At 38.1% G+C, this 18,495-nt stretch overlaps 1 protein-coding gene across 8 annotated transcripts in view; it reads left to right on the forward strand.

Moving 5' to 3' along the window:
- The first annotated feature begins 20 nt into the window (after window positions 1-20).
- PRIMPOL (primase and DNA directed polymerase) overlaps window positions 21-18,495 on the forward strand; it is a 51,081-nt gene continuing 32,606 nt past the window's right edge. Inside the window, exons 1-5 of one of the 8 annotated variants that reach the window (XM_069573261.1) lie at window positions 21-306; window positions 415-561; window positions 6,169-6,407; window positions 7,668-7,765; window positions 8,971-9,100. In XM_069573261.1, coding sequence (XP_069429362.1) covers window positions 6,228-6,407; window positions 7,668-7,765; window positions 8,971-9,100 — 408 coding nt within the window. In that variant the 5' untranslated portion in view covers window positions 21-306; window positions 415-561; window positions 6,169-6,227. Of the gene's footprint in view, window positions 307-414; window positions 562-6,168; window positions 6,408-7,651; window positions 7,766-8,970; window positions 9,101-18,495 lie in introns of all 8 variants that reach the window. The other 7 variants (XM_069573263.1, XM_069573265.1, XM_069573267.1 and 4 more) reach the window with 7 other exon arrangements.

Consider the following 18,495-nt stretch of genomic DNA (forward strand, 5'->3'; position numbering starts at 1 on the left):
CCCGGCCCCACCGGAACCCCGCCCCCTCACAGACCCCGCCCCGCACGACAACTCTGCAGTCTCACGGGTCGAGCGAGCTCCCGCGTCCCGGCGACGGTGCGTAAGCCGTTCCCGGCTGTTGCTTGGTTGTGGTCCCGGTTCTGCTCTAGGACGCCGCCTCCTTAGAGGCCCGTGCGCTCCCCTACTTCCTGCTCCTGCCCAGTTCCCGCGCTCGGTTTGAAGATTCCGTCCCGCCCCGGAGGCAGAGCTCGTGTCCAGCCAGCCGCAGAGGAGCCACGGGTTCCGCCCCCCGCGAAAGTTTTGGAGGTAAACGGAGGCCGGACCCCTGGGTAGAGAGCAAGACGTTACCAGCGGGCCTTCCGGGAGGGCAAACCGTCTCTTCCCGCCCATTCTCACTGCCCCTTCCCCCACTAGCCCGCCAGGCTCTTCTGTCCACGGGATTCTCCAGGTGGGAATACTGGAGCGGGTTGCCATGCTCTCCTCCAGGGGATCTTCCCGAGTCACGGATCGAACCCAGGTCTCCCTCATTGCAGGCGGATTCTTTTTCATCTGAGCCACCAGGTATTATTTACTTCGTTCTGTGTTATGGCTACCATTCCTTCAGTGCTTATCTGTGCTCTAACATTGTGGTAATGTCTTTTCAACAACCCCTGGAGGTAGGAATAACAGTTCGCACCTGGGCTTTAAAAGGTTAAAAAGGTTGGTTTGCTCTTGGTAAGGGTTATGCAACTCAGATCCTAGGAATAAAGCCTGTATGCCTCCCAGATTGAGAGAAGACCAGTGTTTGGCAGTCCCTTTGTTGCTGCATAAAACTGAAGACTAGGACCTACTCCCAACGTGAACAGTGGTTGGCATGCAGTTATTTGTAAGAGATAACTAGTGGGCTAGCTTTTTTTAACCAGTCCCATCACCCCATAAAGAGGCTCAGGTCGCTTCCTGTGCTAAACTTGCTTATCAAATGATGCTCCAGTTAAAGCAGTAGGAGGGGCTTTTGTGTAGATTGCACTAATTTACTTAGAGAAACTTTAGAGGAAAACAGCTGGCAGTGTCGTCTCAGTTTTGAGATTTCTTTTTATAAAGGTGTCTCCCAGCTGTCCGAACTTGATCTGGGCCTCCAGGGGAAAGACTTTGGGGGAAGGTGGGCGGCACTCCAGCTGAGGGAAATGTGCAGGAGTGGGCCAGATCTTGCAGGCAGTGGTCATTATGGTTCATTTGGTGAGAAGGCTGAATAATAAGACATCAAATGGGCAGTGGTTTAGGGCCAGATTTTGAAGAGTTTGGACTTACTGAGGTAAACTTGAGTGTGCATTTAGTGATGCTCTGAATCATTAATGAGTGATTAATTGTGGAAAAGTTATGTAAATAGTCCTTAAAAATTTTTTTAATTGGAGTATAGTTGAGTTACAGTGATAATTTCAGGTGTACAGCAAGAGTGATTCAGTTATGCATATATCATTCTTTTTCAGATTTTTTTTTCTCATATAAGAATATTAAATAGAGTTCCCTGTGCTACTCAGAAGGTCCTTGTTGGTTATCTGTCATCTGTATAGTGTATATGTGTTAATCCCAAGCTCCTGATTTATTCCTCCCACTCCCGCCACATTTCCCCTTTGAGATGGCTGGATGGCATCACCGACTCGATGGACATGAGTTTGAGTAAACTCCGGGAGTTGGTGATGGACAAGGAGGTCCGGTGTGCTGCGATTCATGGGGTCCCAAAGAGTTGGGCACAACTGAGCGACTGAACTGAACCATAAGCTTGTTTGCAATATCTGTCTGTTTTGTAAATAAGTTCACTTGTATCATTTTTAAAAAATACTTAAGATTCCACATATGAGTGATCTGGTAGGATATTTGTCTTTCTGTGTCGGACTTCATTTAGTTTGATAATTTCTAGATTCATCCCTGATGCTGTAAATGGCATTATTTCACTCTTTTTTATGGCTGAATAATATTTCATTGTATATGTATACCACATGTCTTTATCCATTCCTCTGTTGATGGACATTCAGGTTACTTCCATGTCTTGGCTACTGAAAATGGTTTTAAGGGTGGTTAGTCTGGCAGAATTAGGCTGTTTGGTTGGGAAATCCTGTGAGCAGGGTAGAAGGGTGAAAGAATCAGAAAAATTCTGATTTTCTGAATCACTGAATGTTTTCTTCCTTACAGGAGACTTTTGGGAAATTTAAATTTGAGTTACTCTGTTCAAGCATAGACAAAATGATTGAAGGAAGGGGGAAAAAAAGAAAAAGTCAATTAGTATACTAAATTATGTAAAGAGTATATTTCATCTGGGAAATAAACTGAATTACTGTAAATGAAGTTTTAGTCACATTATTATGAATACTTTAGCACTGGGAGAAATAGTATAAATATATTACAAGAGGCCCTAAAAGGAATGATATTAAGAAAACATTGCCAAATATTAGAACTTGAACATATATATCGGAAAACACAAAATACTTTTGAAACTATTCTCAGGACAGACGGAGAAGTTGTAGTGGGGACTAGAAATTGATTCTGAAGGAGATCAGCCCTGGGATTCCTTTGGAAGGAATGATGCTAAAGCTGAAACTCCAGTACTTTGGCCACCTCATGCGAAGAGTTGACTCATTGGAAAAGACTCTGATGCTGGGAGGGATTGGGGGCAGGAGGAGAAGGGGACAACAGAGGATAGATAGCTGGATGGCATCACGGACTCGATGAACGTGAGTCTGAGTGAACTCCGGGAGCTGGTGATGGACAGGGAGGCCTGGTGTGCTGCAATTCATGGGGTCGCAAAGAGTTGGACATGACTGAGCAACTGAACTGAACTGAACTGTGATTAGACAAAAAAGAAACTAGGAGAACTGGGCTGGAGAGAACCTTGGGAGTCAGGCTTCAGCTCTTCTGGTGTGTGTGTGCTCAGTCAGGTCTGACTCTCTGCAGTCCCACAGGCTAGCCTACCAGGCTCCTCTGTCCATGGATTTTCCAGGCAAGAATACTGGAGTGCATTGTCATGCCCTTCTTCAGTGTATCTTACCAACCCAGGGATCCAACCCTCTTCTCCTGCAATGCAGGCAGATTCCTTACCACTAGCATGGAAGCCAGTAATCATGAAGCATGTACCAACTGTCCAGGTGGTAAAGTGTCAACAGATGAGCAAGTCTAGCCATAATCCTAGGGAAACCAAGGCTACTTAGGTTGGCTTTCTGAGTTATCTCTACACCCCCGTTCTCACTGCCCTCTCTCTCACTGCAGTTACTCTAAAAATACTCAGCCAGCCTTCTTCCAGCCTGACTACCTTTAGTTATAAAATCGGTATCCAGAATGGTTAAACAATCTTTTCTGTGCAAACCTAGGAAATAAAAGACCTCTCAAGCCTGCTGTTTTAAAATACAACAAATATTTTTCTTTGGGGCTTGGAAATGGTTACAAAAATAGTTATGGTCCCTATGTGAAAAGGGGTTTTCATGTTTAATTATATATATACAATAATAATACTTTCCCCACCAGGAGTGAAAAGCGCTTCTAACGTGGTGATGTATTCTCCCAGGGTGTAGGGATAAGGAATATGACAGTCCAAAACCAGAATGCCAGATGCGTTCCTGTTCTCCACTTCCTCTGCTTTCGTCATTCACCCCTGCTGCTTGAATGGTCTAAGATCCAGTTGTCTTTCGACCCAGCTGCTACAATTTTAAAACTGCAAAGAACAAGAGGGCATGACGTATTTTGAACGTCTCTCTCTCTTTTTCTGTTGACATGTATGGTTTCCTCAGTCTACTACGTGTTAAATTGGTTTTCTGTTGTGACCCTGACTTTCATATATACTTCTGTGGTCATTTTTACAAAACCAGAAAAAATTTTTCCTGATACTGTTAAGTGTGAACATCGACGTGGTTATTTCTAGCCAGTTATTTGTTAGACAGTAGTCAGTTCACATCTGATTGGATTCTGTAGTTTATTTTCTTCATTATGTAATTGGTGGACGTTATTAAAGGTTAGTTTCATAAAGTCAGTTCTCACCTAGGAGACTAGTGGTCTCCTAGCTGTTGAAATGGAGGAGACTTTTATCCATGTGTGAAGCAGATTAAAATAATACTCAGAATCTATCTAGCAGTAAGGAGCAGCAGCACTGACATTGAAAACACAGTTGTATTAAAAATTGCCCCATCTCTTCAATGCAATTGTATTCCTTTCCTAGGCATATGTGTTATGAAATTTATGTTGATGGAATTTTATTTCTGTTTCTTGGTTTGTAATTTTCATGTGGATTGAATCTAACTCAGAGAATGAAATTTCTTAGTCTGAGTCAAATTTGAAATCTGTGGATAACGTACATTTTTTTTTTCCTGACAATGTCATATTATTCCTACCCTCTCAATCTTCTAGGGTGATTGTGTTTTTCCTTCCAGAAAATATGTCATTTGCTCGTGAGTTTACGTTGTTGTAAAATTTTCTGCTAGCATTCAAGAGTACGTTTATCAACATAATAAACAAAGTCCTAGATATGTGTTGCCAAAGGAACATGGGGATTTTGCCTTCAAATACTTTAGTATATGATACTGTGTCACTTAAGAGAAACAAATATATCTGTTTTCTGCATGCATAAATTACAACCTAGTTGAAACTAGTGAAGAAGGAAACTATTAGTTATTTCTATTTTTTGGTAAAAACTAGGCCAAAGCTTGCTGGGTTTAAAAACAATTTTTTGGGCAGTTCTTTGGATCTTTCACCTGAACTCACTTAGGCTTACTCAAGCATTGAGTTCAGGTGATGGTTTAAGATGGCTTAACTCCCATATCTGATAGTTAGTGGTACTGGCTAACAGCTGGGGTACCTTGGTACCAGGAAAAAATTCTGTGAGGCTTGAGCTATAGCATGAGGTTCTCAGAGCAGGACTCCAGGATCGCCAAATCCCATGCAAAATCACTTATTAAACCTCTACTCGCTTCACATTTGTCAATGTGACCTTGGCTGAAACCGCTCACAAGGCCAAGGCCAGAGTCTATGCGGGAGTGGTCTTAGCTGGCAGCCCTTGATGGGAGGAATGCCAGAGAATTTGTCCCTGTTTTTTTCTTTACACTAGCAGCTTTTCCCCTCTTCTAAAAATCCTTTTTCCTGTGTAAGTAAACCATAATCCATCCCAAATTGGCAAAGTATTGCTGGACTCTCTTACCTTGGTATGGCTAACATGGAAGCTTTGTATTCAAACAACATATGTCATTAATAAAAGGGTTAAAATGCAATCATTTCAATTTACTAATCATGAAAATACAGTTATTAAATTAACAGAGATGAAGATTGATTTGGGGCTTCCCTGGTGGCTCAGATGGTAAAGAATCTGCCTGAAGCGTAGGAGACCGGAGTTCGAACCCTGGGTCGGGAATATCCCCTGGAGAAGGAGCCTCCCAACTTCAGTATTCTTGCCTGGAGAATTCCATGAACAGAGGAGCCTGGTGGGCTAAAGTCCATGGGGTCTTTTCTAAAACCATGCTTATGATTACCATACATCCCAAACCAAAACTAGCCAGTATTGTAATTTCTCATTCATATACTGGGTTGTCCTCCCCACTAATAGCTGTTTGAGGAGAAAAGAAGAACAGTGGGCCAAAAAGGAAAAGGGAGCTAAGAATTGTACAGTGGTGCCTTAGAAATGAATTCTGCAGTAGGAAATAATAGCACAGGAATACCACCCACCATCTGGGCCAGGTAGATGGCACTTGATGTAACAAAATGGTTATAGTAATGCATAGGGATGCAAAAAAAAAAAAAAACCAACCACACCCCACATATTTACATGAAGTATTGTAATTTGCAAAACATTTTCATATTGCATGTGTCCTCAAGATAACTCCCTAGAGATCATGTTGCTTCTCTTTTTGCAGCTGATTACAGTTTAGGGAACTTCAGGTCTCCTGCATTGCAGGTGGATTCTTTGCCATCTGAGCCAGCAGGGAAGCCCACGAACTTCATTAACCGTTCAAAACTGTAGCACTGTCAGATGGAAGAGCCAGGATCTAAAGATTTCTGATACTCAGTCCTCCTGTCCTTGTTTCACATTAAAACTTCATGCAGAACGCGCTGTGGAAGCAGACAGAGAAATAAGCAGAAATGAGTTTTGAAGTTTTATAAGACACAATATATTCCAAAGACGGAAACTGATGTCCTTGTTTTGTTTTGTTTTAGTTGTAATTGACAGAAGTCATACACGGGACAGGATTTAGTCGTCCCATACTCCTGATCCAATGAAGAGAAAATGGGAAGCAACACTGAAGCAGATTGAGGAACGAGCATCCCATTATGAGAGGAAACCGTTGTCCTCGGTGTACAGACCGAGGTTGTCCAAGCCAGAAGAACCACCTTCCATTTGGAAACTATTTCATCGGCAAACTCAGGCTTTTAATTTTGTTAAAAGCTGTAAACAGGTAATTGTACTCATCCTTTTATTTAGGGCTACTATAACTTAAGATTTCTAAAAAGACTCTGTTGTCTGTCTTCATTTCAGGCCACCTATTTTACCAGAAGAATTTAATTGCAGTCTTTTTATACTGTTTAGGAAAAATATCCCTATGAGTCATTAACCATTTACTTTATATGAATAATGAAAAAGGGTGACGTATCTGGTGCCAAATAGTTTAAAAAATTTGTAGTGACATGGAAATGAAGCTATGCTTAGAGGAAGAATGACTGTTCGTGGACTGAAAAATAATAGTATGCGTTAAAGAGTAAAACTAAAATAATATCCACAGAAATATCAGCAGAGAGTGAGTGGTGTGTGGGATTTTAAGGATGAAATTAGGGATCAGAGATTTGAATTTGAACAACGGCAAATGACAGTGTCTCAGATGTCATAGCTTAGCATTGATAAGCCCTGGAGCTTAAATCATGCTACCAGAGCACCTATGTTTCTCCTTTCTTCTGTCCCCTCTGTGTTTTGGAGTAGTAGAATGGATTTCTCATCATTTCCAACACATTAGGAAAGTGGGAGGGAGACGTGCTTGCTGCATGCTGGCCTGACAAAGGGGATGGTACTCAGAAATAAACAGGCAGCTGTGTATTGCGCATCGTTTGCTTCTTGGGCCCTGTTGGGAATATAAAGAAATATAATGAAAAGATGCATGTATCCAGCATAAATCCAGCATAAATGAAATATGATTCCACTCATTGATCATCTGTAAAAATAATGCTAAAAGTTTTTAAGGAGGAGGACCTTCTTTCCCTAGTAACTTGTTAAAGTTAAGCATTTTAAAACTTTTCTTAAGCTTTTGAGATTAATATGCAAATATATTTTTTAAGTGGTTCCCATGTGTTTTTGTATGTTCTAGGGAATTTATTTAGGTTTAGCCCAAATTATAATAGTGTTCAGGTAGTTTTAAAAATTACATAAATTAGTAAGTAAAATTACAGCAGGAAGTCAAATGATTACAAAATATTTATTTATTTTCTTTTTAGTCTGGATGTTCTAATTGTGTGCACCTTAAACATGTATTACCTGAGTGAATAAATATAAGTAAAAACAACTAGATTTTGACTGGCATTGATTTAGTGATTTTCTTATTTTTAATAATACACATATTTCAGTTTTTGAAAATTTGAATGGTAAAATTCTATATGAACATTTAATAGCTATAGTTGATTTTGAATTTGCATTTTTACTAATTTTTGATAGTTTTGATTTTATAAAGGAAGTTCATGTATTTGCTTTGGAATGCAAAGTGGGTGATGGACAGCGTATTTACCTCGTAACAACCTATGCTCAACTTTGGTTTTACTATAAATCCCGGTAAGTAGCTTTTAAAAGACAGCATGTCGAAGGTACATTTCCTTCATCTGGAAATGCTTGTGAAGTTAAATCAGGCTGCCTGGGCTTTCATAGTTCTCAGTCACCAGTGCATTACTCCTTTCCTATTATAATTGAATTCTGAAGTTACCTTGTCATATGCAACACTGACTCTCAGCAGGTGCTAGAGGAGAAAAATTGTGTGTGTTTGAATTCCTGTGCCATGTGATCATGCAATTCCCCCATCACTTTTTGTTCAAATTGGTATAAATGTTTTATTTGCATATGATATCACTAAGCAGTTTATCAATCAATTCAGCATCTGTTATTAATAACCCATATTAAGGTCATCTTTTTTCAAATTACTCAAATGACACCTTTATTTTTAGTTAATTTTCATTTATGGATGCCTTTCAGTTTTCTATCACCTGAACAGAGCTATGAATTCTGTCAGTTTTTTCCATTTCTGGCATCTGTTGTAGAGATCTCTGCAAATAGATAAATCTGTATATATATCTTCCCCTGGCTAACTTCACACCTTTTTCTCCCCTGAGCATTCTTAACATTTAAGGCCAGAGCCAGGGCCAGACTCTGAGAGGAGAGTGGGCACATTATTTTTATTGCTGCTTCTGTTTTACCTTTCCCTTCTTAAAGTCAAACCCCCTTGGTGAGGTATTTCATTCTCATACCAGTGAGAATGAAATTGCAGATGTGAGCATTGAAAGCTCCTCGAAGTCAGATGATTCAGAATGTGTGTAAGCAGTTTTTAAAATATTCTTAATGAAAATGTGAAAGTTAAAGATTTTCATTAAAAATTCAGGGACTCCCAAGTATACGTGATCCTGGGATCCCAGTTTGAGAAAATTGTCTTCTCAAACAAAATTTGCTTCATGGTAATATCAAAAGCAAATGTAAAAGTAATGTCTGATATCAAAATCATCTGTGAGTAAATAACAGTATGAAGTTAGACTGTATTTTCGTTAAGTAGTGTTACAGAATGTGATTACTATATCTTGTTTGATGGAAACTCTTGATACTGTGATCCGTAAACTTGGGGTCAGCAGTTGTTCATTTTATCTTGCCTTCACAATGTCATAGTTATATGTCATTAAATCACAGTTAATAGGCTATTTTGAGATACAAGAGCAGCTTCTATGATTTAAAAAGAATGAGATATAAGCCTAACAATCTTGAATTATTCAATTCAGAAGAAATCTCTTACACTGCTATGAAGTCATTCCTGAAAATGCTGTGTGCAAGCTTTATTTTGATTTGGAATTTAACAAACTTGCCAATCCAGGAGCTGATGGGAAAAGGATGGTTGCATTACTCATTGAGGTAACTTTCAGATTCAGGTTTTTCTCCTTATATCTACTCGTATATCTTTCCGTGATTCAGTCATTAAAAGAATTAAATGAATCCAGCCCGTGTAACATACAGGTTCAGTGTTTCTCCTGCTTTTACTTTTGACTTTCATTTCCTAATAGCACTCCTCAGAGTAAACCTCTGAAAAGGAGGAAGTTTCAGCTTATGTTTGTATATTTCATATTACTGTATCCAACTAAGAAAAACTGAGAAAAGTGGCAGTTTGGGAATTTTCTGTTTCTTATATATCCTTTTACATTACAGTTTATTCTGAATATCAAATGAAAGTAATTTTTACAGTAAAAATTGAGTTCTGAGATAAAATTCTAGAAAATTCAGATAAAAATAGTGTGAGAATTTTTGAGCTGACAGAAATGTTGGGAACTATTCTTACATCATCATAAGTGAGGACGCTCAAGCCTAGAGAGACTTAATTCCAGTTCCAGGTCCAACAACTAGTTACTGGCAAAACCTGGTCTAGAAACATAATTATCATTATTTTTAACAAAGAGAAAAAGTGTAGTTCTAGTGTTTATTTTTGATTTAGCAATGTCAACTAGGAAGTTAGTAATAAAAGGAATATGGGCTTGTGCAACCAAGCTCTGTTAGGTTCATTTATAAAATCTTTTAAGATTGTATTGGTTAAGGTATACTATATTAACTATTATTTGGCCTCAGTAGGTATTAACATTAACTATTTTTTGTTTTAGATGTTAACTGTAGATGACTCATAATGTTAGAAATACATCCAAATTAAAATGTTTTTGATTAAGAATATCTGCTGATTATGATTGATGTCTACATGTTTTATTATAAGTTTATTTGAAAAAGATATGCAAATGCTGTTTTAAAAAAAAAATCATGTTACCTTTCTCCTGGCTTTGAAGCAAAAAAAGTACACATAAGTTCCCCTAACCCTCCCAAAAAATAGCAAAAGAGTTATGTTTTTCTTAAGGTAGCCTTTGGACTCTTAAAAATAAATTTAAATGTTTTATTTCATTGTAGTTGTTATGTTTAATTTTTAACCTTAATTACATTTTAAATAATCGATAAACACTGACTCTCTTCTGATGTATGATACATACTCTACTACCTAAGGAAGGATTTATTAAGTGGTCTCCGGCAAACAAGGAGTTAAGATTGAGATTTTTTTTTTTTTTTCCACCAACACTTTAATATGGTTAACAAAGAAGTACCTCATTGTATTATAAACTAGAAACTTATTCCTAAAGAAATCAATACTAGTGCAAATCCTATTTTTAATAATGATTAATAAACATTGATAGGGCAAAGAACATGTAGGTATTTAACTTACCTTTTTTTCCTTTTCAGTCTTTACAATCTTACACAAATTAGTCTTGAACCACTAATCTTTTACATCAGCAAAAGTTGGAAAAAGTTGTAGAAATCTGAATTTAAAATTATACAGCATTTTTATTTAACACATTTACTGTGTTGGTAGAAAAATTATTAGGATTATTTTACTTATATGATCTTGTAAATGATTATATTGAAATTAATTTCATTTATTGGTTAGTTTGAAACAAGCTTATAATCCAATAAGTACTTTTCCTTTAGAGTCTCTGTGAGGAGGTATAAGTTAGATTAACTGTTACAACAGATTGTTAATAAGTAACTGGCTAATCATAACTAGTGATAATAGATAATGCCCTTTGATTCAGTAACTTAACTGATAATTTCAGTAAGCAGCTTCTGCCAAATGGAGTGAATTCTGGTGCTTAAAGTGTTTTATAAAACTTGCTAGGTAGCATCACTCAAATAATCATTTATTTTAACATCTGGATTTTACAATTTAAATATTTAAATAAATTAAAACCTTTAAAAATTGAGTTATAGTTAAGTTACAGTATTATGTTAGTTTCAGGTATACAATATAGTGATTTAAAACTTTTATAGATTATAAATTTTATTTTAAATTTAACTTGGAAAAGAGAACTTAAGGGAATAATGAGTATTTTTATTACCTCAGAATTATTACATTTATTCTGTATAGCTCCAAAGTTCAAAACTCCACTTTATTAATTTATCAAAATCCTTTCACTCTGTACTGTGTGTGTGGCTAGGCGTTGAGAATACAGTGGTTAGCCCAAAGAGGCATTTCTGCCTTCATCGAGTTTATCGAGTAATGGAGGATAATAAGTTAGGATAGATTCACTGCCGTAATAAAGGCCTAAAACTAAAATGGCATAAACAAGATAAAAAGTTATTTCTCTCTCATGTAACACCTGGATGTGACTCCATTGTATTAGAGATGACGCTTGTTGCGTTGCTGTTCCAAAGATGCCTTTATTTACATTGTCCAAGAGGGCTCACCACCCCTCTGTCTGCATTTTAGTCTGTGGAACAGGGGAAAGGGTGAGCATGCCCCTCAGCTTTCAGACTGTGGTGTAGAAGCGGAATGTTTTCCTTCAGCTCACATCCTGTTGTCCAGAACTTGGTCACATGGCCCCCACCTTACTGCAAGGGAGTCTGGGAAACGTGGTCCTTTTTCTGGATGATATTATATCTATCCATAATCAGGGTTCAGTGACTACAGAAGCCGGAGAGAACAGATAGTGAGAGAGATTCTCTGTAATATAGAGGAAACTTAGCAAAAATTCCACACAAGTTAAGATAAAATAGCAGCTGTATAAGTGCTACAGCTTGAGGTAGAGCATATGGGGGAATTTGATGTAGATAAGGAAATTGAGGAGGCCTTCTCAAAAAATTTACTGAAGGAGAGTAGGATCAGAGAGCCTGGTGGGAGATGGCATGCTATAAGAATATCAAAATAACATTAATAAACACAATGTATTGCTTAACTGTTAGGTATCTAGGGCTTTCCTCAGAGCTCACTTGGTAAAAAAATCTGCCTGCAGTGCAGGAGACACGGCTTCAATCCCTGGGTCGGGAAGATCCCCTGGAGAAGGAAATGGCAACCCACTCCAGTATTTTTGCCTGAAGAATCCCATGGACGGAGGAGCCTGGCAGGCTACAGTCCACAGGGTCGCAAGAGTCAGACACGACTTAGCAATTAAGCCACTACCACCATTGGGTGTCTCACCCCAAGATAACCTGGCATGGTGGTTCTTAGTATGTCCATTTTGCAACAGAGAAGACAGGCTTCATAAGTGACCCATCCAGTGACTGCACAGCCAATGCTTTTACGCAGTTACGTGTACCAAGCACTGGGCCAACTCTTTACTCTCATTTTTCTCTTTGCTTCTTACAACAACCCGAAAAGTTGGGTTCTGTCATTATCCCATTTTGCCGTTGAGGAATGTTAGGTTTGGACTTGACTAGAGTGACTGATCTGTTAAGTGGCAAAGCTAGAACTCCAACCTAGGTCTTTCTGATTTCTTTTTTATTTATTTTTTTTAATTGAAGGATAATTGCTTTACAGAATTCTGTTGTTTTCTCTCAAACCTCAATATGAATCAGCCATAGGTATACATATATCACCTCCCTTTAGAACTTCCCTCCCATCTCTCTTCCCATTTCACCCCTCTAGGTTGATACAGAGCCCCTGTTTGAGCTTCCTTAGCCATACAACAAATTCCTGTTGTCTATCTATTTTACACGTGGCAATGTAAGTTTCCATGTTACTCTTTCCATACATCTCACCCTCTCTTCCCCTCTCCCCATGTCCATAAGTCTGTTCTCTATGTCTGTTTCTCCATTGCTGCCCTGTAAGTAAATTCTTCAGTACCATTTTTCTAGATTCTGTATATGCGCATTAGAATATGATATTTATCTTTCTCTTTCTGACTTCACTCTGTATAATAGGTTCTGGGTTCATCCACCTCAGGACTGACTCAAATGCATTCCTTTTTATGGCTGAGTAATATTCCATCGTGTATACGTGTATACACGTGTATCGTGTATACACCTCTTCTTTATCCATTCATCTGTCAAGGGACATCTATGTTGCTTCCATGTTCTAGCTGTTATAAATAGTGCTTTAATGAACTGTGGGATACATGTGACTTTTTCAGTTTTGGTTTTCCTCGGGGCATAAGCCTAGGAGTGGGATTGCTGGGTCATGTGGTGGTTTTATTCCTAGTTTTTTAGGGACTCTCCATACCGTCTTCCATAGTGTCTGTATTAATTTCCATTCCCACCATAGTGCAAGAGTGTTCCCTTTTCCCCACACCCTCTCCAGCATTTATTGTTTGTAAACTCCTTGATGATGGCCATTCTGACTGGTGTGAGGTGATATCTCATTGTACTTTTGAGTTGCATTGCTCTAATGATGAGTGATGTTGAGCATATTTTCATGTGTTTGTCAGCCATCTGTATGTCTTTTTGACAAATGTCTGTTTAGGTCTTTTTCCCACTTTTTAACTGGGTGTTTTTTTTTCTGATATTGAGTTGTATGAGCTGCTTGTATATTTTGGAAATTAATCCTTTGTCAGTTGTTTCATTTGCTGCTATTTTCTCCCATTCTGAGGGTTGTCTTTTCACCTTGCTTATAGTTTCCTATGCTGTGCAAAAGCTTTTCAGTATAATCAGGTCCCACTTGTTTACTTTTGTTTTTGTTTCCATTAGTCTAGGAGGTGGGTCTTAGAGGATCTTGCTTTGATTTATGTCATCAGGTGTTCTGCCTATGTTTTCCTCTAAGAGTTTTTATAGTTTCTGGTCTTACATTTAGGTCTTTAATAGAGTGTATCTTTGTGTATGGTGTTACAAAGTGTTCTAATTTCATTCTTTTACATGCAGCTGTCCAGTTTTCCCAACACCATTTATTGAAGAGGCTGTCTTTGCCCCATTGTATTTTCTTGCCTCCTTTGTCAAAAAACAAGGTGAAAAATAAGATACCCATATGTGCATGGGTTTATTTCTGGGCTTTCTATCTTGCTCCATTGGTCTATATTTCTGTTTTTGTGCCAGTACCATACTGTCTTGATGACTGTAGCTTTGTAGTATAATCTGAAGTCAGGAAGGTTGATTCTTCTGGCTCCTTTCTTTCTCAAGACTGCTTTGGCTATTAGGGGTCTTTTGTGTTTCCATATGAATTGTGAAATTTTTTGTTCTAGATCTGTGAAAAATGTCATTGGTAATTTGATAGGGATCACACTGAATCTGTAGACTGTGTTTGGTAATATAGTCATTTTCACAATATTGATTCTTCCTACCCAGGAACATGGAATATCTCTCCATCTGTTAATGTCATCTTTTATTTCTTTTGTGTCTTATAATGTTCTGTGTACAGTTCTTTTGTCTCCGTAGGTAGGTTTATTCCTAGATATTCTTTTTGTTGCAATGGTGAACAACCATTGATTGATTCCTTAATTTCTCCTTCTGATTTTTCATTGTTAATATATAAAAATACAAGTGGTTTCTGTGTATTGATTTTGTATCCTGCAACTTTGCTAAATTCACTGATTAGCTGTAGTAATTTTCTGATACTATCTTTAGGGTTTTCTATGTACGGTATCATATCATCTGCAAACAGAGCTTTACTTCTTTTCTGATCTGGATTCCTTTTATTTCTTTTTCTTCTCTGATTGCTATAGCTAGGACTTCCAGAACTATGTTGAATAATGGTGAGGAAAGTGGACACCCTTGTCTTGTTCCTGATCTTAGGGGGAATGCTTTCAGTTTTCACTATTGAGAATAATGTTTGCCATAGGCTTATCATATATGGCCTTTACGATGTTGAGGTAGGTTCCTTCTATGCCCGTTTTTCTTGAAGAGTTTTAATCATAAATGGGTGCTGAATTTTGTCAAAGGTTTTTTCTGCATCGATTGAGATTACCATATGGTTTTATTTTTCAATTTGTTAATATGTTGTATCACATTGATTGATTTGCATATATTGAAGACTCCTTGTACCCCTGGAATAAACCCAACTTGATCATGGTGTATGAGCTTTTTGATGTGTTGTTGAATTCTGTTTGCTAAAATTTTGTTGAGGATTTTTGCATCTGTGTTCATCAGTGATATTGGCCTGTAGTTTTCTTTTTTTGTGTTGTCTTTGTCTGGTTTTGGTATCAGGGTGATGGTGGTTTCGTAAAATAAATTTGGAAGTGTTCCTTCCTCTGCAATTTTTTGAAAGAGTTTTAGAAGGATAGGCATTAGCTTTTCTCTAAATGTTTGATAGAATTCTCCTGTGAAGCCATCTGGTCCTGGGCTTTTGTTTTTGGGGAGATTTTTGATCACAGCTTCAATTTCAGTGCTTGTAATTGGGTTGTTCATAATTTCTATTTCTTCCTAGTTCAGTCTTGGAAGATTGAACTTTTCTAAGAATCTGTCCGTTTCTTCCAGGTTGCCCATTTTATTGCCATATAGTTGTTCATAATAGTTTCTTATCCTTTGTATTTCTGCATTGTCTGTCGTAACCTCTCCTTTTTCATTTCCGATTTTGTTGATCTGACTCTTCTCTTTTTCTTGATGAGTCTGGCCAAGGTTTGTCAATTTTGTTTATCTTCTCGAAGAACCAGCTTTTAGTTTTATCCATCTTTACTGTTGTTTCTTTTTCACTTATTTCTGCTTAGGTCTTTATGATTTCTTTCCTTCTACTGATTTGTTGTTGTTGTTGTTGTTCTTTTTCAGTTGTTTTAGCGTAAAGTTCGGTTGTCTGTTCGATGTTTTCCTTGTTTCTTGAGGTCGGATTGCATTGCTCTAAACTGCTTCTTAGAACTGCTTTTGCTGCGTCCTGTAGGTTTTGAGTTGTCATGTTTTCATTGTCATTTGCTTCTAGAAATTTTTTGATGTCTCTTTTGATTTCTTCAGTAACCAGTTGGTTATTTAGAAACATATTGTTTAATCTCCATGTGTTTGTATTTTTTACAGTTTTTTCCTTGTAATTGATATCTAGTCTCATAGCATTGTGGTCAGAGAAGATGCTTGATACGATTTCAGTTTTCTTAAATTTACTGAGGTTTGTTTTATGACCCAAGATGTGATCTATCCTGGAAAATGTTCCATGAGCATTTGAGAAGAAGGTGTATTCTGCATTTGGATGGAATGTCCTAAAGATATCAATGAGATCCATCTCATCTAATGTATCACTTAAGACTTGTGTTTCCTTATTAATTTTCTGTTTTGATGATCTGTCCATTGGTGTGAGTGGGGGGTGTTAAAGTCTCCTACTATTATTGTGTTACTGTCCACTTCTCCTTTTATGTCTGTTCGTGTTTGTCTTATGTGTTGAGGTGCTCCTATGTAGGTTGCATAGATATTTGCAATTGTTATGTCTTCCTCTTGGATTGATCCCTTGATCATTATGCAGTGTCCTTCCTTATCTCTTGTAATCTTGTTTATTTTAAGGTCTGTTTTGCCTGATATGAGGATTGCTACTCCAGCTTTCTTTTGCTTCCTATTTGCATGGAGTATATTTTTCCATCCTCTCACTTTCAGTGTATATGTGTCTTTAGGTCTGAAGTGGGTTTCTTGTAGACAGCACATATATGGGTCTTGTTTTTGTATCGTTTCAGCCAGTCTGTGTCTTTTGGTTGGCGCATTTAATCCATTTACATTTAAAGTAATTATTGATATATATGTTTCTTTTGCTATTTTCCTAGTTTTTTGGGGTTGATTTTGTAGATCTTTTTCTTTCTCTTGTGTTTCTTGACTATGTAAGTCCCTTTAACATTTGTTGTAAAGCTGGTTTGGTGGTACTGAATTCTCTTAATTTTTGCTTGTCTGAAAAGCTTTTTATTTCTCCATTAATTTTGAATGAGATCCTTGCCAGGTACAGTAATCTTGGTTGTAGATTTTTCCCTTTCAGTACTTTAAATATATCCTGCCATTCCCTTCTGACCTGCAGAGTTTCTGCTGAAAGATGGCTGTTAAATGTATGGGGTTTCCCTTGTATGTTACTTGTTGCTTCTCCCTTGCTGCTTTTAGGATTCTTTCTTTGTGTTTACTCTTTGTTAGTTTGATTATTATGTGTCTTGGCGTGTTTCTCCTTGGGTTTATCCTGTATGGGACTCTCTGTGCCTCTTGGACTTGATTGACTATTTCCTTTTCCACGTTGGGGAAATTTTCAACTATAATCTCTTCAAAAATTTTCTCATGCCCTTTCTTTTTCTCTTCCTCTGGGACCCCCATAATTCCCAGGTTGGTGCGTTTGATATTATCCCAGACATCTCTGAGACTATCCTCAGTTCTTTTCACTTTATTCTGCTCTTCAGAAGTTACTTCTACCATTTTATCTTCCAGCTCACTGATTCGTTCTTCTGCTTCAGATTTCTTCTATTGATTCCTTCCAGAGTATTTTTAATTTTAGTAATTGTGTTCTTTGTCTTTGTATGTTTATTCTTTAATTCTTCTAGGTCTTTGTTAATTGGTTCTTGCATTTTCTCCATTTTGTTTTCAAGGTTTTTGATCATCTTTACCATCATTATTCTGGATTCTTTTTCAGGTAGTTTGCCTATTTCCTCTTCATTTATTTGGACTTCTGTGTTTCTAGTTTGTTCCTTCATTTGTGTAGTACTTCTCTGCCTTTTCATTTTTCTTTTTTTAACTTACTGTGTTTGAAGTCTCCTTTTCCCAGCCTTCAAGGCTGAATTCTTTCTTCCTTTTGGTTTCTGTCCTCCTGAGGTTGGTCCAGTGGTTTGTGTAAGCTTCCTATAGGGTGAGATTTGTGCTGAGTTTTTTGTTTGTTTTTCCTCTGATGGGAAAGGCTGAGAGAGGTGGTAATCCTGTCTGCTGATGATTGGGTTTGTATTTTGTTTTGTTTGTTGTTTAGATGAGATGTCCCGAATAGGGTGCTACTGGTGGTTGGGTGATGCCGGGTCTTGTATTCGAGTGGTTTCCTTTGTGCGAGTTCTCACTGTTTGATCCTCCCTAGGGTTAGTCCTCTGGTGGTCTAGGGTCTGGGAGTCAGTGCTCCCACTCCAAAGGCTCGGGGCTTGATCTCTGCCTCAGGAGGAGCCCCTGCCGCCCTCTGCTCTGTGGCCAGGGTGGGGGCTCCTGCAGCCCTTTCCCGCTGCTGACTTTTCCTCCACGGCTCTGCGGCCGTTTCTCCAGGACCCCTCCTGGGCTCCGGGCCTCACCTCATTCGCGGGGTTGCTGGGCTTCCTTCCCAGCATCACGTGGAAACGCTCGGTGTTCAGCCCACTCCCTGCTTCCTGCTTCCTGACATAGTTTCTGGTCTTTCTGATTTCTAGCCGTGTCCTCCTGACTCTGCGCTCGCTACTTTGCTGTGATGCATAACTGCCTTTATTATCATTATCTAACCCTGGAGGCCTTATTCTTGGAGGTAGATTTGGGCTCAGTGTACGTGAGGAACTTTCTGAAAACTAAAATTATAAACAACAGAATTAGTGACTTTTTAACTCATAGATAATATTTAAAGAGCTGCTTAAAAATATTTTTATTTTGCTTTTAGAGATTAACATATAAGGTAAATTATTTGAATC

Source organism: Ovis canadensis, chromosome 26 (genome assembly GCF_042477335.2).
Source record: "Ovis canadensis isolate MfBH-ARS-UI-01 breed Bighorn chromosome 26, ARS-UI_OviCan_v2, whole genome shotgun sequence".
Classification (NCBI taxonomy): domain Eukaryota; kingdom Metazoa; phylum Chordata; class Mammalia; order Artiodactyla; family Bovidae; genus Ovis; species Ovis canadensis.